This window comes from Staurois parvus, unplaced genomic scaffold, assembly GCF_062004578.1.
Source record: "Staurois parvus isolate SC_StPar_1 unplaced genomic scaffold, SC_StPar_1.0 ptg000467l, whole genome shotgun sequence".
In the NCBI taxonomy this organism is placed as follows: Eukaryota; Metazoa; Chordata; class Amphibia; order Anura; family Ranidae; genus Staurois; species Staurois parvus.
The window spans coordinates 1549709-1572513 of NW_028318263.1; the positions used below are offsets into that span (position 1 = coordinate 1549709).

General features: G+C 43.8%; 1 protein-coding gene across 2 annotated transcripts in view; it reads right to left on the reverse strand.

Annotated features, from left to right (window-relative positions):
* VIPR1 (vasoactive intestinal peptide receptor 1) overlaps window positions 1–15852 on the reverse strand; it is a 461909-nt gene extending 446057 nt beyond the window's left edge. The window contains exon 1 of one of the 2 annotated variants that reach the window (XM_089689032.1): window positions 15478–15852. In XM_089689032.1, the coding sequence (XP_089545158.1) occupies window positions 15478–15525 (48 nt within the window). In that variant the 5' untranslated portion in view covers window positions 15526–15852. The remainder of the gene's footprint in view (window positions 1–15477) is intronic. The other variant, XM_089689033.1, reaches the window with a different exon arrangement.
* Window positions 15853–22805: the final 6953 nt, after the last annotated feature.

Genomic DNA, 22805 nt, shown 5'->3' on the forward strand with positions numbered 1-22805 from the left:
ACCCTCAACGCGTTTCCTCACAAGGACTTTCAGGGATATGCTGTCAATAAACACCCGGCACTTCTTGGTTCCCCACAATGTCTTGCTTCAGATCCACCCTCAACGTATTTCATCACAAGGACTTTAAGACATACTGTCACTAAACACCCTGGCACTTCTGGGTTCACAACAATGCCTTATGTCAGATCCACCCTCAACGCGTTTCATCCCAAGGACTTTCAGGCATATGTTGTCACTAAACACTTTCCCCCCCTCATTAGAAATACACCAAAATGCGCAAGTTTTTGAGCATTTTTCTGTTCAGATGCAATAATTAAATAAAAATATTAATATATAAAATATTAATAAATACATAAAATAAAAATCATAAATATTAGTAATAATAATAATAAGCCTCATCATCATCATCAATAAAATACGTAAATAACCCTCTAACTGTAACAAAAAATTTTTTTTTTATATATACAGTATATATATATTAATATATATATATATATATATATATATATATATATATATATATATATATATATATATATATATATAAATAAGTACATAAAAATAAATAAAAATTATAAATAATTATTATTATTATTATTATACAGGATTTATGGCGCCAACAGTTTACACAGCGCTTTACAACATAACGGCAGACAGTACAATTACAAAATTACAATGCAACTTAATACAATAGGAATCAGAGGGGCCCCAATCTAATAGGGATCCTCTAATCCTAACTCTAACAAAAACAAAAAACTAATTTAAAAAAAAAGTAATTAAATATATAAACCCCTAACCCTAACAAAAAAAAAAAACAACAATAAATAATAATAAAAAAAAAAAAAATAATAATAATAATAATAAATAAAAAAAGTGGATGTAAAAGCTGAAAAACACAGCAACAAATAATGAAACAGATTATATTTTTTTGTATTGGCTAATAACTTAAAAAAAAATCCAAAGCCCCAAACAGCTGTACAAAAAAATTCAAAAATGTGACACTCAAGTGTGAATGCAGCCTCAGGGCTGATGTTTGGAGGAGTACTGTGTACATAGCCAGCAGCATCCAATCACCCTTCACCTATTATTTTCCCTGTACAGCTTACAGAATTAGAGGCGACACCTGAATGACTGCAATAGGCATTGTCTCCAATATTGCTTTAGTTCAATCTCTCCCCCCTCCCCCGAAGTTTCCCAGAGATCCACAGTGACCCAACCAGGGGCGGACTGACCATTTGGAAACTCTGGCACTGCCCGAGGGCCCGGGGTCAGTAGGAGGCCCCATGAGCGGTCCCTGGTACCTTTTTCATAGGCTTTTTTGAGTTTGGGCAAGGACACAGGGGCCCCATGATCCCCTATTGCCCGGGGGGCCCCATGAGTTGTCAGTCCGCCCCTGGACCCAAGAGTGGCCTATCCTATGAATTGGGGTCACGGTGTGGTAGAGCAGGCTGAAACAATGCAGAAATTTCTCTTGCTTTACATTCCTTTGCCATTGCTGAGCAGCTGCAGTGGAAAAATGGAGGCGCTTTCTATTAAACACGCGGCATCAGGGACTCTGAAGGCTTCTCGGTGTCAAGATTCCTCCACAAAGAATGAAATCAGCATTGAAGTGGTTGTAAACCCTTACATATCCCCAGTGAAGGGACGGGTGATACATAGAGATGAAACATCCTCCTACATAAGTTGTACCTGTTTATCTGTACAATTCCCTCCTCTACATTCAGGGCCAAAAGCTCAACGTTTGTTGTAAACCCTTCCATATACATAAGTTGTACCTGTTTATCTGTACCATTCCCTCCTCTACATTCAGGGCCAAAAACTCAACGTCTGTTGTAAACCCTTCTATATACTCAGTGAAGTGACGGGTGGTACACAGAGATGAAACAAATCCTCCTACATAAGTTGTACCTATTTATCAGTCCAATTCCGTCCTCTACATTCAGGGCCAAAAGCTCAACGTCTGTTGTAAACCCTTCCATATACATAAGTTGTACCTGTTTATCAGTTGCTTCTCTACAACTATTTATGCTCCATGTACACAGGACACTTATGAACGATGGAAACTGACTGCTGGAAAATGTAGGTTAGAAACGTCTGTTTAGCCGCGTTTGCATACCGCGTTTGCGTTTAGAAGCATTTTTTAAAGATAACCTCAGGAGACCTTCCCAAATGCCCCGAATGCACTGAAAAACAGTAAAAAATTAACTATTTCAGACATTTTGAGAGGAATAGAGAGAGCAGTATGTGTTGAAATTAGCGGTCTGTTTTTTTTTTTTGTGCTGTTTGGATCAGGGGCGGACTGACAACTCATGGGGCCCCCGGGCAATAGGGGATCATGGGGCCCCTGTGTCCTTGCCCACACTCAAAAAAAGCCTATGAAAAAGGTACCAGGGGAATCTCATGGGGCCCCCTACTGACCCCGGGCCCTCGGGCAGTGCCAGAGTTTCCAAATGGTCAGTCCGCCCCTGTCCAGGACTTTGCATCACTGGAGCCGAGGTGAGTATACTTCCAATTAAAACCCCTGTACAGCCGAGCTCAAACTGGGAAAAGAAGCAGCAGTGCCCGAGTACCCCTGGTTCGGCTCATTTCTGTGCAGAAATTATTACAGCCGTGTCTAACATATTTTCTTTCATGCAAAACCTCAAAGTACGGTGTACCGGGTCCATGTGAGTACCGGGTAAATGCTTTGCAGGCATTTTTCATGATGAAAAAAGGCTCCGGACAGCATCGGGAAATGGAAGAGTTTAACCTCTTGCCGTCCGCCTGCTGTTTTTAAACGGCAGGGCGGTGGCACTCCAGGGGCGGGTTGCCGTTCATAAACGGCACCCACCATTTCTAGCTGTGCGCGCTCCCTGGGAGCGCGCAGCACCGCGATCCGGTGCCCGCTGTGTCCTCCGGACACAGTGAAACACCGATCGTCGTACAGGACCTCTGTACAAGGTCCCAATCATGTGATCACTGATTGGCCAATCAGTGATCACATGCAAAGTAGTAAACAAGATGTCACTTCTGACATCATTGCTTACTACGTGTGAAATCTGTGAATGATCACAGAGATCACATGGTACAAGGCTATTCACAACAGCCTTGTACCATGTGACACGCTGTGACCAATCACAGCTCACTCAGTATTTCTCAATGGCTGCAAGAATGCAGCCAGAGAGAAGGAGAAATGATTGCTTTTACATCCTATATGGGTGTAAAAGCAATCACTGTAAAAAAAAAAAAAAAAAGTAGTAAAAAAATGGTGACACTGAACTGCTGGGTGACAGTATGTAAAATAAATAAATATTATAAAAAAATAAAATAAAAATGTAAAAAAAAAAATTTTTTGGTTATAACCAATTTGGTGTATTTTTTTTTTTACTAAAAAGATAAAAGGAATACATTTTGACCGAGATTTATGATGAAATATTATTTATTTGCAAAATTTTATAAGAAAAACACTTTTTTTCTAAATTTTTGGACATTTTCATTTATATAGCAAAAAAAATAAAAATCCCAGCGGTGAATAAATACCACCCAAATAAAGTTTTATCTGTCTCAAAAAAATGCAAAAAAATTCATCTGGGTACAGTGTTGCATGACCGCGCAATTGTCATTCAAAGTGTGATGGCGCTGAAAGCTGAAAATTGCCATGGTCGGGAAGGGGGGGGGAAGTGTCCGGACTGGAAGGGGGTGAAAAATTTCAAACACAAACGTTTATAAACGTGGTTAGCCGCGTTTACAAGCATTTTGGCGTTTGAAACGCTGATAAAATCTTTTTTTTTTTCATGATGAAAACAGGCTCTGGACAGCATCTGGAAATGGAAGAGTTAAGAAAAAAATTCAAATGCACACATTTATAAAACGCAGTTAGCCGCGTTTACAAGCGTTTGGCGTTTGAAACGCTGATAAAATCTACTCCTGAATGCAAGTTTGGTGCGTTCAAAAAACGACTGTAACCTCAACTGCCTGTAAATGAGTGTAAAGGACGATGTGCACACGGACACATAGGAAACCATTAGGGAGGGTTCAGGGGCTGCTGAAAACGCAGAAAAGCTCCTAAACGTCAGTTTATCAGCCGCAGTGTACATGGAGCCTAAGGGCGGCCATACATGGGTCAAAAATCGACGGACCGAAGCAGGGGCAGACCGACAACTCATGGGGCCCCCGGGCAAAAGGGGATCATGGGGCCCCTAAGTCCTTGCCCACACTCAAAAAAAAGACTATAAAAAAGGTACCAGGGGCATTTCATGGGGCCCCCTACTGACCCCGGACCCTCGGGCAGTGCTTGAGTGCTCGAATGGTCAGTCCGCCCCTGGACCGAAGAATACTCGGCCGATTATTGCTCTGTTAGTGGGGTCAGTGGCACCGGCCGATTTTCGTGGTTCCTCCCCTTTCCGGTGATCGGGCAGGTTGGAAAATTTGTGAAAAATTACCAATTTTCGACTCAATGAGGGTCAAATTGTACGATCGCTTTTCATGGACACACAGGAGAACATTAGGGAGCCGCTGAAGAAAAAAAAAAAAAACCCGCAGAAAAGCTCCTAAACGTGAGTTTATCAGCTGCAGCGTACATGAGCCCTTACAGTGCAGAATTTATACAGCTTGTCTGAGCTTTCAGAAAGCAAGGAACAGGAAGCTGAAGATATCCCCTGTAAAGCTCAGTGTGAGCTGATTGGAGGGAAAAGACACACTCCCCTTCACACAGGAACAGAGCAGAGGCTGTCAATCACAGGCTGTGTGCTGGAGCTTCCTCCCGTCACCATTTTTCTCTTGGTGTCAGGAAAACGTGTCAGAAGTGACTCGTGCGGATAGCAGGGGAAGGAGTCAGCGGATGGATATGACACAGTGCTCTGGACTGAGACAAGTACACACTATAGATGGCTATGCTTTGTTCATATTTCATGTTTGAGGTTCACAACCACTTGAAAGAACTTCAGTTTAATTTTAAGAATACAGAATTGTTAGAAGAAAACACCTTTCTATACATGGAATTACATTTCAGCCCAGAGATCAGCTTTAAAGGAGAACTAGAGGCACCGTCCGATTTCTCCAGGAGAATGGCACCATCTTTCTTCAGGCATCATCCAGAGTCACCATCTATTTCCTAGAATGAGATGCTGGTCTGGAGATGACATAATCATGTAAATCCTTGCGTTCACAAATGCCTGACACAGATCAGCCCCTGTAAATCCTTGCGTTCACAAATGCCTGACACAGATCAGCCCCTGTAAATCCTTGCGTTCACAAATGCCTGACACAGATCAGCCCCTGTAAATCCTTGCGTTCACAAATGCCTGACACAGATCAGCCCCTGTAAATCCTTGCGTTCACAAATGCCTGACACAGATCAGCCCCTGTAAATCCTTGCGTTCACAAATGCCTGACACAGATCAGCCCCTGTAAATCCTTGCGTTCACAAATGCCTGACACAGATCAGCCCCTGTAAATCCTATAGACATCATCCGATTTCTCCAGGAGAAAGGCACCATCTTTCTTCAGGCATCATCCAGAGTCACCATCTATTTTCTAGAATGAGATGCTGGTTCAGAGATGACATAATCATGTAAATCCTTGCGTTCACAAATATCTGACACAGATCAGCCCCTGTAAATCCTTGCGTTCACAAATGTCTGACACAGATCAGCCCCTGTAAATCTTTGCGTTCACAAATGCCTGACACAGATCAGCCCCTGTAAATCATTGCATTCACAAATGCCTGACACAGATCAGCCCCTGTAAATCCTTGTGTTCACAAATGCCTGACACAGATCAGCCCCTGCTGCAGCCTCTCGCCTTGTGACTTGTTACAAAGGGAGTAAGCCTGGACATGGTTCATAAATTCGTGTTCAAACCTTTCATTCCCATGGATAGCTCACTGAGCCATTGTTCCTCTCCCACCCCAAAAAGAGGAGGGGGGACTGAGGTAATGCTGCCTCCTGCCTGCAGCAGACAGCATCATCTCAGCCTAGGCCAGGGGTAGGCAACCTGTGGCTCGCTAGCTGTTGAACTACATTTCCCATGAGGCATTGCAAAGATGACAAAACTGACAGTTACAGCTATGACTTGCAGAGGCATGATGGAACTTGTAGTCCTGCGACTCTCAGTTTGCCTACCCCTGGCCTAGGCAAAGTCACAGCAGGATGGATCTTTGATGATAAAAGGCGGAGCTCTGGAACAAAATGATCCTGTTGCTGTATATTGTGACATTTATTTATTACAGGTACTCTCAATGTACGCAGCGCTTTCCATATATATTGTACATTCACATCAGTCCCCGCCCCCGAGGAGCGCACAATCTAAGGTCCCTAACTCACATTCATACATACACATACTAGGGACAATTTACCTACCAGCATGTTTTTGGAGTGTGGGAGGAAACTGGAGTACCCGGAGGGAACACACGCAGGCACAGGGAGAACATGCAAACTCCAGGCAGGTGGTGCCGTGGTTGGAAATTGAACCCATGACCCAATTGCTGCAAGGCAAACGTGCTAACCACTAAGCCGCCCCACATTCATATACTAGGGACAATTTAGACAGGATCCAATTAACCTCCCAGCATGTCTTTAGAGTGTGGGAGGAAACCGGAGCACCCGTAGAAAACCCACACAAGCACAGGGAGAACATGCAAACTCCATGCAGGAGGCGCCACGGTTGGAATCAAACCCATGACCCAATTGCTGCAAGGCAAACATGCTAACCACTAAGCCACCGTGCTGCCCCACATTCATATATTAGGATCAATTTAAACAGGATCCAACTAACCTCCCAGCATGTCTTTGGAGTGTGGGAGGAAACCGGAGTACCCGGAGAAAATCCAAGCAAGCACAGGGAGATCATGCAAACTCCATGCAGGAGGTGCCGTGGTTGGGATTAGAACCGACAACCCTACTGCTAGGCGGGAGTGCTGACCAGTTAGCCACTCCTCTGCCTGAGACATATCAGGAACTTATTCAGGCAGAATTGTAAAGCTTTGGAGAGATTCACAATAATCCGGACCAGGGGCGGACTGACCATTAGGAAACTCGGGCACTGCCCGAGGGCCCGGGGTCAGTAGGGGGCCCCATGAGATGCCCCTGGTACCTTTTTCATAGGCTTTTTTGAGTTTGGGCAAGGACACAGGGGCCCCATGATCCCCTATTGCCCGGGGGCCCCATGAGTTGTCAGTCCGCCCCTGATCCGGACACCGGCACACTCCATGTAGTATGTTCTGTATCTGATTAGTGAACTGCGGCATGTCTTGGGGGCTCTTTTTGGTGACAGCTCCTCTTTTTTTCAAATGGCTCCTCTATTTGGGGTGGGAGAGGAACAATGGCTCAGTGAGCTATCCATGGAAATGAAAGGTTCAAACAGGGATTTATGAACCATGTCCAAACTTATTCTCCAAGTGACGCAAAGCCAAAAAGAACCTCCAAGGCTATAAGGGGGCCCTAACTTAAAGGGCCCCCATCACCAAGAAAACAGAACTTCAGCATGCAGCCCTGTAACAGTCAGAGCGATCCCTTATGTAAGATGCCAGACTTCAAAAATATTTGCTTCCGTTACACTGATCCCCAGGCTTCCCCGATGTCTAGGACAGGGACAGAACAAGCAGGCACAGAATGACTTCCCTGACTACATGCTTGTTCTGAGTCAGTAGCTCAGATGATGGAGGTCACAGAGACAGCAATGCAATTAACATTTTCAGCAGATCAGCAGCTGCCATGTTTTCTGATATCATGTTTTTCCTTCATTAAAGTGACACTTTCACTGAATCGGTCATCATTTCACAATCATTTTGAGTAATTAACTGCAGAGTCCAGCGTTCAGCAGTGACCACAGCGCCCGACTTCATCCACTTTTCTGTTACAGAGTCAGATATTTCCATGAAGAACAACATTTTTAAAAAATGTTTATATATTAATAAAAATACACAACATTAAAAATCAAATTACATTAAATTAAATATTAAAAAAATGGGGATTTACATTCACATCTACAAAACTGGGATCCTATGTCACATGACAGGAATGCTTACCTTATTATAAAAAAATAAAAAAAATTATATATAAATATGTATTTTTTTATTTATTTCAGGTACTTATATAGCGCCGTCAATTTACACCGCGCTTTACATATATATTGTACATTCACATCAGTCAAACACACACATATATACAGTATATGCTCATATATATACACATGGTATATATACATACACACATTTTTATTTGTAATATGTATTGTAATTTGATATTTAATAATTATATTTCTAATTTTTATTCATATATATATATTTATTTTTTGGGGTTTTTTTTAATTATTATCATTTGATGTTTACCTTTATTCATCTTTATGAATAAAAATATACAATATGGGAGAAAAATACACACATATATATATACCAGTGTGCGTGTTTTTTTTATATATATACACCGGTGTGTGTACGTATATATGTGTGTGTGTGTGTATATATATATATATATATATATATATATATATATATATATATATATATATATATACACACACACACACACACACACACACACACACACACACACACCGGTATATATATATATATATATATATATACACACAGTTGCAAGAAAAAGTATGTGAACCCCTTTGGATTACGTGGAGTTTTGCATGAATTGGGCATAAAATGTGCTCTGAACGTCATCTAAGTCACAACAATAGAAGAACACAGTCTGCTGAACATAATACTACACAAACATTAGATGTTGCCATGGTTTAATTGCACATAACATGTAAACATTCACAGTGCAGGGAGGAAAAAGTATGTGAACCTTTGGACTTAATAACTGGTTGACCCTCCTTTGGCAGCAATAACCTCAACCAAACGTTTCCTGTAGTTGCAGATCAGACCTGCACAACCATCTGGAGTCATTTTGGACCACTCCTCTTCACAAAACTGTTTCAGTGTAGCAATATTCTTGGGATGTCTGGTGTGAATCGCTCTCTTAAGGTCATGCCACAGCACTTCAATCGGGTTGAGGTCAGGACTCTGACTGGGCCACTCCAGAAGGCGTATTCTGTGCTGTTGCAGCCATTGTTTTGTTGAATTACTTGTATGCTTTGGGTCATTGTCCTGTTGCATCACCCATCCTCTGCGGAGCTTCAGTTGGCGGACAGATGGTCGTACGTTTTCCTGCAAAATGTCTTGATAAACTCTGGAATTCATTTTCCCATCAATGACAACAATCCGTCCAGGCCCTGAGGCAGCAAAGCAGCCCCAAACCATGATGCTCCCTCCGCCATGTTTCACAGTGGGGATGAGGTTTTGATGTTGATGTGCTGGGCCTTTTTTTCTCCACACATAGTGTTGTGTGTTCTTCCCAAACAACTCAATCTAGGTTTCATCTGTCCACAGTATATTTTGCCAGTAGTGCTGTGGAACATCCAGCTGCTCTTTTGCAAACTTCAAACGTGCTGCAATATTCTTTTTGGACAGCAATGGCTTCCTCCGTGGTGTCCTCCCATGTACGCCATTCTTGTTTAATGTTTTCCTTATTGTAGATGTGTCAACAAAAATGTTAGCATGTGCCAGAGATTTCTGTAGGTCTTTAGCTGACACTCTGGGATTCTTCTTTACCTCATGCAGCATTCTGCGCTGTGCTCTTGCAGTCATTTTTACAGGACGACCGCGCCTAGGGAGAGTAGCAACAGTGCTAAACTTTCTCCATTTGTACACAGTCTGTCTTACCGTGGACACATGAACGTCAAGGCTTTTGGAGATACTTTTGTAACCCTTTCCAGCTTCATGCAAGTCAACAATTCTTGATCGTAGGTCTTCTGAGAGCTCTTTTCTGAGAGGCATGGTTCACATCAGACAGTGCTTCTTGAAACCAGTAAACCCAAAACAGGTGTGTGTTTTTTAAGGGCAGGACAGCTGTCAGCAACACATCCAATATCATCACACTGATTGGAGTCAAGGTTGGCTCACTCCTGGCTCCAATTAGCTCTGGGAGAAGTCATTAAGCTAGGGCCTCACATACTTTTTCCTCCCTGCACTGTGAATGTTTACATGTTATGTGCAATTAAACCATGGAAACATCGAATGTTTGTGTAGTATTATGTTCAGCAGACTGTGTTCTTCTATTGTTGTGACTTAGATGATGTTCAGAGCACATTTTATGCCCAATTCATGCAAAACTCCACGTAATCCCAAGGGGTTCACATACTTTTTCTTGCAACTGTATATATATATATATATATATATATATATATATATATATATGTATTTATTTCCCATATTGTATATTTTTATTCATAAAAATGAATAAAGGTAAACACCAAATGACATTAATTAAAAATATGTATTTATGAATAAAAATTAGAAATATGAATATTAAATATCGAATTACAATACATATTACAAATAAAAATGTATATATATATATATATATATTTTTTTTTTTTTATTTTTTTTTTTACAGGCACTCTGCAGCTCTGCAACCCTATTTCGCATGACAGGTAAGCTTACCTTATAGTTTTTAAAATATTTCTTATCTTGTATAATTTTATTGATTAATAAAAATAGTAAATAAAATAAAAAAAATGACATTAAATATTAAAAATATGTTTCCAATATATTAAATAAAAGTATTAATGTAATAATAATAATAATTCATTATTCCTGTAATATTTATTAAGAATGATAAAAATTAAAACTACATTAAATAATCAAATTTGTTTTAATAATAAAAATTATAAATTAGACATCAAGTTACATGAGATAAATGTTAAAAATCAAAAAGGACAAACATTAATTGTTGTTTTATTGGGGCTCTACAACACTGTGATGTCACATGACAGATATCTATCTATCTAGATAGACAGATAGACAGATAGACAGATAGACAGATAGACAGATAGACAGATAGACAGATAGATTTAGATTTTACATATTTATCCATTAATAAAATGAAAAATAAAATTTAAAAATTAAATTACATTAAGTTACATTAGGTTAAATATCACTTTTTTAAATATTTATAGTCTATGTATTAATAAAGATAAATACAGTTAAAAATCAAATTAACTTAAATATTAAAAATAAAAAAAAAATATACACACACACATATATATATATATATAATAATTGTTTCTATGTTGGGGCTCCACAACACTGCTATCTTATGTCACAAGACAGGCAAGCTTACAACAGTGACTTCAAGCCTTATGGAAGGTGATAGGCTCAGGTCACCTAGCTATCACACACGAGGATAAAGATCTTCATTCACACAAAAGTGACACGTATTTTCTGTTGAGTCTGATGATTTTGAAGATTACGGTCACGTGGCTGAAAGAAGGATCCTTATCCTTGTGTTAAAGCTTCACCAATCAAGTCTCACATATTTAAAAAATAAAACTGGATCCGACCTGGAATTTGTGTTAGCCTTTGCAGCTCTGTGTGGTGTGACCAGTATACCAGGAGGGATGGCTAGCCTCTTGTATGGTGTGATTGGTATACCAGGAGGGATGGCTAGAGTCTTGTGTGGTGTGACCGGTATACCAGGAGGGATGGCTAGCCTCTTGTATGGTGTGATTGGTATACCAGGAGGGATGGCTAGAGTCTTGTGTGGTGTGACCAGTATACCAGGAGTAATGGCTAGCCTCTTGTGCAGTGAGACCAGTACACCAGGAGGGATGGCTAGCCTCTTGTGTGGTGTGACCGGTATACCAGGAGTAATGGCTAGCCTCCTGTGCAGTGAGACCAGTACACCAGGAGGGATGGCTAGCCTCTTGTGTGGTGTGACTGGTATACCAGGAGATATGGCTAGCCTCTTGTGCAGTGAGACCAGTACACCAGGAGGGATGGCTAACCTCTTGTGCGGTGTGACCAGTACACCAGGAGGGATGGCTAGCCTCTTGTGTGGTGTGACCAGTACACCAGGAGGGATGGCTAGCCTCTTGTGTGGTGTGACCAGTACACCAGGAGGGATGGCTAGCCCCTTGTGTGGTGTGACCGGTATACCAGGAGATATGGCTAGCCTCTTGTGTGGTGTGACCGGTAAACCAGGAGGGATGGCTAGCCTCTTTTGTGGTGTGACCAGTAAAGCAGGAGGGATGGCTAGCCTCTTGTGTGGTGTGACCGGTAAACCAGGAGGTATGGCTAGCCTCTTGTGTGGTGTGACCGGTATACCAGGAGATATGGCTAGCCTCTTGTGTGGTGTGACTGGTATACCAGGAGGGAAGGCTAGCATCTTGTGTGGTATGACCGGTAAACCAGGAGTGATGGCTAGCCTCTTGTGTGGTGTGATTGGTACACCAGGAGGGATGGCTAGCCTCTTGTGTGGTGTGACCGGTAAACCAAGAGGGATGGCTAGCCTCTTGTGTGGTGTGATTGGTACACCAGGAGGGATGGCTAGCCTCTTGTGTGGTGTGATTGGTACACCAGGAGGGATGGCTAGCCTCTTGTGTGGTGTGATTGGTACACCAGGAGGGATGGCTAGCCTCTTGTGTGGTGTGACTGCTATTCCAGGAGGGACAGCTAGCCTCTTGTAGAACTACAAGTCTCAGCATGGCTAGCATGATAGAACCACCTTGCCAGCTGTACTCCACAACAGCTGGGTAGCCGACCAGCATCCCCTATCTGTCACACAGCAAGTCATTTGCGTCTTTTATCAGGGAGTCAGAATATTTGCCCAGGCTGTTAGATTTGGCACAGAACCAGCTGCCATTCTACAAACAGGAAGGAATAGGACGAGTTCACGGCACGCTGCTATGCTGCAAATGCAGACTACTGTGCAACGAGCGAACGCCGTCATTCCCACACACACTGCCAGACGCCAGCAGTGCCCTCCCTGGAAGCCAGCAAGCTGGCAATCCGCCCAGCACTTGGCATGCGTGGCGTTATCACGAACACAATCCACAGGCGTTTGCTGTGCGTTTGAAAAGCCAACGCCGGTCCTGTAACACGCACAGATCACACGCCAAACCCCCAACGCCTTGTAGTGATTTCACCGGCAACATTGGACAGGTGTTGGCAATTTGCAAAGCTCGCCAATCTTCAAGTTGGCGACAGTGCGTCCCGCACGTGTCCTTTCCGGAGGATTTCACTCCTATTAAATGAGATTCCAAAAACCCAACAAGTACAGAAAGCTCCTGACAACGCTTCCTCAACAAGTCAACGCAGGCAAAAAGTGCATTTCAGAGACATACCTGTTGTCACACAATTTGTTGTTGATGCCCGTGTGTTCTCTCATACATTGTGGGGAGTTCCCTTGTCTGATACATCAGCATTCCATCAACTGATACATTGGGGACCCTTCATTAGATACATTGGGGTTCCCTTCATCTGATAGCCTGGGAGAAGAATGGAACCTTTTCTCTGGTATATTGGGGGGGATACATTAGGGTTCCTTCATCTGATACTTGGAGCTCCCTTATCTGATTCAATTGGGGAGAAGTCTCTCATTTCTCACATCAGGGGTCCCTCATCTCATACTTTGGGGTTCCACAATCTCATACATTGAGGATTTTTATACCTAATAAATCAGGGGCCCCTCATCTCATACATCAGGGGTCCCTCATCTCATACTTTGGGGTTCCATAATCTCATACATTGAGGATTTTTTACCTAATAAATCAGGGGCATCTCATACATCAGGGGTCCCTCATCTCATATATTGGGGTTCCATAATCTTATACATTGGGGGTCTCTTATCTAATACATTGGGGGTACCTCATCTCATACATCAGGGGTCCCTCAACTCATACATTGTAGTTCTCTTATTTGATACATTAGGGTTCCTCATCTGATACATTGGGCTCCTCAGCTGATACATTGGGCTCCTCTCATATGACCCATTGGGGTTGCTCACCTGATATATCGGGTTCCCTTATCTGATAAATTCAAAGTCACTCATTTCATAAATTGAGGGTCACTCACATGATACATTAGAGGTCCTTCATCTGATACAATGGGGTGCTCTTATTTGACACACTGGAGGCCCCTCATTTGATACATCATGGGGGTGGGGGGGGGGGGAGATCCCTTATCTGAAATATTGGAGGTCCCTCATATGATTCACTTGGTTTGGGGTCCTCATCTAATACTTTGGGGTTTTCCCATCCTATTCATAAGTTTTCCCTGATCTGATACATTGGGGATTCCTCATGTGATACATTGGGACCCCTCATCTCATACATTGGAGTATCTCATTTCATAAATTAAAGGATGTCTCATTCTATACATTGGGAATCCTGATCTCGTATATTGGGGTTCCTCATCCCATAGGACCTATAAATGTTACTGTTAGTTCCTCAATAAAGTAGAAATTGGGAAGTTGACAAACTGCATACGGTGTCAGTGTCTTACTTCTGCGCGTATTTCTGCATGAATTAGGCTCACTGGTAGATCACGGTAGGTGGTCTGTAAGTGACCACGTCCAAAACATATCAGGGAGTCCAAATCTCACACATCAGGGGTTCCTCACCTCACACATCAGGGGTTCCTCATCTCACATATGTTGAGATACCTTATTTGATACATTAGGGATCCATCATGTGACACATTTGAGCCCCCCATCTCATACATTGGGGTCCCTCATATCATAAATTAAGGATGTCTCATTCTATACACTGAGGAGCCCTATCTCATACATTTGGGGTTCCTTATATAATTTATTGGGGTTTCTCATTTCATACAGTGAGGAGTCTACAGCTCACACATTGGGGTTTCCTCATCTCACACACTGAGAGTTCTCCATTGGGGGGTTACTCATCGCACACATTGGGGGGGTTCCCCGTCGCACACATTGGGGGGGTTCCTCATCTCACACACTGAGGGTTCTCCATCGCACACATTGGGGGGATTCCCTGTCGCACACATTGGGGGGTTCCTCGTTGCACACATTGGGGGGTCCTCATCTCACACACTGGGGGTTCATCACATACATGGGGGGGTTCCTCATTGCACACGTTGGGGCGGGTTCCTCATCTCACACATTGGGGGATCTTCATCTCACACACTGAGGGTTCTCCCTCGCACTTGTTGGGGGGTTCCTCATCTCACACATGGGGGGGGTTCCTCATCTCACACACTGAGGGTTCTCCATCGCACACATTGGGGGGTTCCTCGTCGCACACATTGGGGGGTTCCTCGTCTCACACACTGGGGGTCCTTCATCACATACATGCGGGGAGGTTCCTCATTGCACACGTTGGGGGGGGGGTTCCTTCATCTCACACATGGGGGGGGGAGGGGGTTTCCTCATCTCACACATTGGGAGTTCTTCATCTCACACACTGAGGGTTCCTCCTCTCACACATTGGGGACTCTTCATCTCATACATTGGGGGCTCTTCATCTCATACATTGGGGGCTCTTCATCTCATACATTGGGGGGTCCTCATCCTATACAGTGGTGGTTCCCTCATGGGATACATTGTATCATTGTCAGTAAACAGAACACACAGCCAGGCGGCTCCCTCCTGCAGACATCACCCATCATACACATTTCCCAGCAGACGATGTACTCACAGAGCCGATCAGTCCGGCCAGGCACAGCAGCAGAGGTAAGTGCTCCATATCGGCAGATCCCCGGACTTCTGTCACTTTGTAATCACTTTGTACCGAGCTCCCGGGGGTGTGACCAGATGTAATCCTCACTGAGCCATGCGGGGCGCTTTACCCACTGATCCAGCTCAGCCCAGCCACAGCAGCCCTCCGCAGCGCCCGGCGATCACTCCGCACTCCGCCGACACTTTCCATTAACAAAGTCAGGCTCAGGCAACGGGAGCCAATCCCCGGCTGGGGCTCAGGGGCCAATGGGAGTGGGGTGGGGGCGGGGCTTGCTGCCTGTCGATGTGTGGGAGGCTGGTGCTGGCAGTGCGGGGCTGGCAGTGCAGGTGAGAGCTGCGGATCGGAGATGTGCGGGAAGAGATGTGCGGGAGAAGGGCAGAGTGCGGGAAGAGATGGTGACAGGGCGCAGCGTCCATCACCATATAGAATACATATCACCCTTATAGATACAATGTGGAGGGAGCAGAAGATGCCCCCCCCCCCATACCACTGATAACGAGTCCTTTCTATCTATGAAATACCATCTCTGTCCATTATTTATCTATTTCCTTGTCTGTCCTATCATCTGTATAATATCTATCGGCCATCAATCCTTCATACATGTTCTAATACTGATATCCAGTATTAAATACTTCACTCTGCCTTTTCTTTCCTTTTTTTCTTTCTTTTATTTTTCTTTGATCTCTTTCTTTCTTTCTTTCTTTCTTTCTTTCTCTCTTTATTTCTTTATTTCTTTTTCTTTCTTTTTGTCCTTTTCTTTCTTTCTCTCTTTCTTTCTTTTTTTCCTTTTCTTTCTTTCTTTCTTTCTTTCTTTCTTTCTTTCTTTCTTTCTTTCTTTCTCTCTTTCTTTCTTTTTTTCCTTTTCTTTCTTTCTTTTCTTTTTTTCTTTCTTTCTTTCTTTCTTTTTTTTCCTTTTCTTTCTTTCTTTTCTTTTTTTCTTTCTTTCTTTCTTTCTTTCTTTCTTTTTTCCTTTTCTTTCTTTCTTTCTTTCTTTCTCGCTTTCTCTCTGTCTTTCTCTCTTTCTTTCTTTCTTTCTTTCTTTCTTTCTTTCTTTCTGTCTTTCTTTCTCTCTTTCTTTCTTTCTCTCTCTCTTTCTCTCTTTCTTTCTCTCTTTCTTCCTTTTCTTTTCTTTCTTTTTTCTTTCTTTCTGTCTGTCTTTCCTTTTCTTTCTTCATTTTCTTTCTTTCTTTCTTTCTTTCTTTCTTTCTTTCTTTCTTTCTTTCTTTCTTTCTTTCTTTCTTTCCCTTTCTTTTCTTTTTCTTTCTTTCCCTTTCCTCTCTCTCTCTCTCTCCCTCTCTCTTTCTCTCCCCCCCTCCCTTTTTTATTTCTCTCTCTCTATTCTCTCTCTCTTTCTCCCCCCTCTCTCCCCCCTCTCCCTCTCTAATCTCTCTCTCTCTCTTTCTCTCCCCCTCTCTCTTTCTCTCCCCCCTCCCTTTTTTATTTCTCTCTCTCTCTCTCTCTCTCTCTCTCTCTCTCTCTCTCTCTCTCTCTTTTTCTTTCTCTCTCTCTTATTTCTCATCTAGTGAGCCTCATATCTTGTATCTACCCATGAAGCATGATTGAAGCTCCCGCCCATTTGGGTAAAGGAAACAAGACTCAGAATGTTGCAGTGATGAGCAGAAAGTCAAGTTATTAATTCAGAGAATTGTGAGTAATAATTCATAGATCAGACAAGAAATGTCATCAGATGATTAAATTTTGTAAACTTGGATGTGAAACAAAATCTAATAAAGTAAAATCACAGAAGAAGCTGCTTAAAGCCCAACTTCAGGATAGGGGAAAAAAAACCCTACAGTAAGGCTGTCCTGCACTGCAAGGATTAAATGTGTGTGTTAGGATTAGATCGGGGGTCCCCAGTGTTTCAGTACTGGGGCCACATTGTATCTTTCACAAATTTTTGTGGGTAGAAAAAAATTTAATTTTGTAAAACATCCAAGAGTGCCCATGTCTCCATTTACATACAAAAGTAACCATCAGAGTTCCTTCATCCAGGAGTGTCCTTCAGAGTCCTCCCTTACAGTACGTCCATGGTTGCCAATCAGAGTTCCCCCTTACATCCTGAAGTGCCCAGCAGGGTTCCCCCTTATATCCAGAAGTGTCCATATGAGTTCCCCTTTATATCCAGAAGTGTCTAGCAGTGTCCCCTCTTGCATCCAGGAGTGCCCATCAGAGTTCCCCTTTACATCCAGGAGTGCCCATCAGTGTACCCCTTACATTCATGAGTTCCCAGCAGTGTCCCCCCTTACATCCAGGAATGTTCATCAGAATCCTCCCTTACATCTTGGTGGGCTCATCATAGTCCCCCTTACAATAAGGAGTGTCCATCAGTATCCCCCTTACATCCATGAATGTTCATAAGAATCATCGCTTACATCTAAGAGTGACTACCAGAGTCCCCCCCTTACATCATGGAGGGCCCACCTGAGTCCCCTTACAATAAGGAGTGTCTAACAGTGTCTCCCTTACATCTAGGAGTGCCAAGCAGAGTCCCTCCCCTTACATCCAGGAGTGTCCATCATTGTCCTTCTCTACATCCAAGAGTCCCAATCAGTGTCCCCCCCTTACATCCATTAGTGTCCTCCAGCCCCCCTTACATCCAGGAGTGTTCATCAGAATCCTCCCTCACATTCTGGCGGGCCCATCAGAGACACCCTTATAGTAAGTACTGTCCAATAGTGTCCCTCTTACATCCAGGAGTGCCAATCAGAGACCCCTCTTAAATCTAGGAGTTCCCATCAGCATCTCTCCTTATGTCCCGGGAATACCCATTGGAGTCCCCTTTACACCCAAGAGTATCCATCAGGGCCCCCCTTACATCCAAGATTGTCCATCAGAGTCCCCTTTACAACCAAGAGTGTCCATCAGGGCCCCCCTTACATAAAAGATTGTCCATCAGAGCCCCCCTTACATCCAGGAGTGTGCATCAGAGTCCCTCCTTATATCCAGGAGTGCCCATCAAAGTCTCTCTCTCACATTCATGAGTTCCCAGTAGTGTCCTCCCTTACATCCAGGAGTGTTCATCAGAATTCTCCCTTATATCTAAGAGTGGTCACTAGAATCCCCCCCCCCCCCCCACCCCCTTTACATCCTGATGGGCCCATTAAAGTCTTTTTACAATAAGAACTGTCCAACAGTGTCCTCCTTATATTCAAAGCTGCCCATCAGAGTCCCTTCTTACATCCAAGAGTCCTAATCAGTCTCTCCCCTCTTACATCCAGGAGTGACTAGCGGAGTCCTCCCTTACATTTCAGGTGGCAAAGCAGAAACCAGACGAGGTATCAGGTCTGGATGAAGGATATCCTGTCCACCTGTAAAAGCTGGGGATGGGGCAATCACATCATTGATTGCTAGGACACCATCAGGACCAGCAACCAACCACAGTAGGAGGGTTCTGTAGGGTGTAGGCCACGGCACACCCCACTTCTCTATTCTGCTCATGCATGCGGGTGGTCCCTCAGTTTCACACACAATGGAGGGCTTTTAACCCATGTACTGTACAAGCCAAAGAAGGCTTGTGACCACGGCAGGGGCGGACTGACAACTCATGGGGCCCCCGGGCAAAAGGGGATCATGGGGCCCCAACTCAAAAAAGCCTATGAAAAAGGTACCAGGGGCATCTCATGGGGCCCCCTACTGACCCTGGGCCCTCGGGCATTGCCCGAGTTTCCAAATAGTCAGTCCGCCCCTGGACCATGGCCAGGGGTGCCTTGGAGAGGAAGCTTTGTGGGATCAAATGGATGGAGGGATCCTACAGGAGCAAGAAGTAAAGTAAAGGTCGCACCTCATCCCTGAACCCCTGACATAATCCTCATATTTCATGTGTACATTCCTATGTGCGTAAATCCATTCAGGAAAGGAAAAAAAAACTCTTACCCCAGGTTCACACTTAAGCGGTTTCCGCTGCATTTTGTGTTTTGCAGAAACGCAGTACTGTCCATTTAACATGATTTCCTATGGGACACGTTCACATCTCTGCGTTTTCACCTGGTGCGGTTTTTGGAAAGGGTCGGGGACTTTTCTGAACGCAAAAAGTTGCGTTTATGTTTCTATAGACTTCAATGGAAATGCTTTAGAAAAGCATGAAGTGCTTTTTTGCTGCATTATTGCCACGTTTTGGATGCGTTTTGGATGCATTTTGTATTCTAAATCTGCCTAGCAACAAGAAAAATTAAAAATGAACCCCCCCCCCCAGCAAAATTCATCAAAAAACATGGCAAAAACGCAGGTGCAGATACACTAACAAACTGAAGTCAACCTCCAGCTAATCATAATAATCATTTACAGCAAACATTCAGTAGAGCAGATGGGACTTTCAGGGCGCATGAACATGAATACAAAACATATTAAAAAGTTATATAATTTTTAGTTCCTATTTTTGTAAAAAACACAAAAGGAAAAAAATACAGAAACATAAAAACAATCAGTACTGAAATTGTTTTTATGTTTCTGTATTTTTTTTCTTTTGTGTTTTTTTTACAAAAATATGAAATTATAAAATTTACATAACTTTTCAATATGTTTTGTATTCATGTTCATGCGCCCTGAAAGTCCCATCTGCTCTACTGAATGTTTGCAACTTTAAGGGATGTGGTGCAATAATCATATCTGCTCGCCACTGTTGCTATTTAACCACCTACCATCCGGCTGTTGTATATAAACGGCCAGGCGGTGGCAGTACAGGGTCGGGTGGTCGTTTATAAACGGCCCCCCTGCCCCCTGCTTGTGCGTGCTCCCTGGGAGTGCACAGCACCGCGATCCGGTGCCCACTGTGTCCTCCGGACACAGTGGAACACCGATTGTCGGACGGGACCTTTGTGTGAGGTCCCGATCATGTGATCATGATTGGCCAATCAGTGATCACATGCAGAGTAGTAAGCAAGATGTCACTTGTGACATCATTGCTTACTACGTGTGATATCTGTGAATGATCACAGAGGTCACATGGTACAAAGCTATTCACAACAGTCTTTTACCATGTGACACGCTGTGACCAATCACAGCTCTCAGAGTAGTTCTCAATGGCTCTAAGAATGCAGCCAGAGAGAAGGAGAAATGATTGCTTTTACAGTCTTTATGGGTGTAAAAGCAATCAGTGTAAAAAAAAAAAAAATCTTCATCACCCCCCCACAAGTAGTACAGTGTCACCATGGTGACCCCACACTGCTAGGGTGACAGTATGTAAAAAAAAAAAAAAAAAATACATAAATAATAATATAAAAAAATAAAAAGAAAAGAAAAAAAAATGTTTAAAAATTATAATTTTTGGTTACAAACTAATTCGGGTTATTTTCTTTTTACTAAAAAGATAACCGAATAAAGTTTGGACAAGATTTATGATGAAATATTATTTATTTGCAAAAGTTTATAAGAAAAACACTTTTTTTCAAAATTTTTGGACTTTTTCATTTACATAGCAAAAAAAAAAATTAAAATCCCAGCGGTGAATAAATACCACCAAAATAAAGCTTTATCTGTCTCAAAAATTCATATGGGTACAGTGTTGCATGACCGCGCAACTGTCATTCAAAGTGTGACAGCGCTGAAAGCTGAAAATTGGCCTGGACAGGAAGGGGGTGAAAGTGTCCGGACTGGAAGGGGGTGAAAGTGTCCGGACTGGAAGGGGGTGAAAGTGTCCGGACAGGAAGGGGGTGAAAGTGTCCGGACAGGAAGGGGGTGAAAGTGTCCGAACTGGAAGGGGGGGGAAAGTGTCCGGACTGGAAGGGGGGAAGTGTGCAGACTGGAAGGGGGGGAAAGTGTCCGGACTGGAAGGGGGGGGAAAGTGTCCGGACTGGAAGGGGGGGAAAGTGTCCGGACTGGAAGGGGGGAAGTGTGCGGACTGGAAGGGGGGGAAAGTGTCCGGACTGGAAGGGGGTGAAAGTGTCCGGACTGGAAGGGGGGGAAAGTGTCCGGACTGGAAGGGGGGAAAGTGTCCGGACTGGAAGGGGGGGAAAGTGTCCGGACTGGAAGGGGGGAAAGTGTCCGGACTGGAAGGGGGGAAAGTGTCCGGACTGGAAGGGGGGGAAAGTGTCCGGACCGGAAGGGGGGGAAGTGTCCGGACTGGAAGGGGGGAAAGTGTCCGGACTGGAAGGGGGGAAAGTGTCCGGACTGGAAGGGGGGAAAGTGTCCGGACTGGAAGGGGGGGAAAGTGTCCGGACTGGAAGGGGGGGATAGTGTCCGGACTGGAAGGGGGTGAAAGTGTCCGGACTGGAAGGGGGGGAAAGTGTCCGGACTGGAAGGGGGGAAAGTGTCCGGACTGGAAGGGGGGAAAGTGTCCGGACTGGAAGGGGGGAAGTGTGCGGACTGGAAGGGGGGGAAAGTGTCCGGACTGGAAGTGGTTAAAGCAAACAGCTTTTTTTCCCTTTTGAGATACAATTTTACATAAATAAAAGCTGATCATTGAAAGCACCCCTTGTCAGTGGCGAATGGTTCGTCTCCTCCATGTCAATTGATACATTCTGCTGGAGAGCTTGAGCTTCTGAAAAACAACAAACTTCCTGGCTGGACCACCAGATGAAAATAGAAGAAAGAAAACCTAAAAAAGAAAACAAATGCAGCCACCACATCTAAGAATCAGTAAGCTGCAACATAATAAAAGTTTGCTTTTGGGTTTACTATCGCTTTAAGGTCTCATGCACACTGGGACTCTTCTAACCGCCTTTCTCCTAGCAGGAGAAAAGGAGCATCAAAAATGTGTCAAAAGCCGCATTTTTGCAATTGCCTTTTGGGGAAGTTCAGCTTTCAGCCTTTGTACCCGACTCCCTATTAAAGATTAGCACCTTTGGGGAACGGGAACCCGAATTTGACAAGTACCCACTCCCACTTCCACTGCGATCACCTAAGGCGATCGGAAGCAGAAGTTGCCCTTCCTGTAGTCTTCTGGGACAAGTGACAGGGACTACGGGACCATTCACAAAGTGCAGCGCTACTCGCGCATGCGCAGTGAAGCCGCAAACCCACACTGAAGATGCGGGCGTCGGGGAGAGAAGATGGCCGGTGAAACCAGCAGTGGGGAGGACACCGCTGGACCGAGGGACAGGTAAGTGGCTGTATTTTAAAAGTCTGACCATTGAAACGAGCGAATCCCCAAGTGCTTGACGTGCCTTGCACTTAAGCGCGTTTACACATGTTTAGGCGCGTCAGGTAGTTTTTCTGCCAAAACGCTGCTGCTCCTGAATGCGCTGGAAGTGGGGGGAGGTGCTGCCTCTAAGGGTGAATTCACACTCCCTTGCACTAAAATGCAGGGAGAGTGAATGTACATTTCCACCCATTTTATTTGCGCTCTAAAG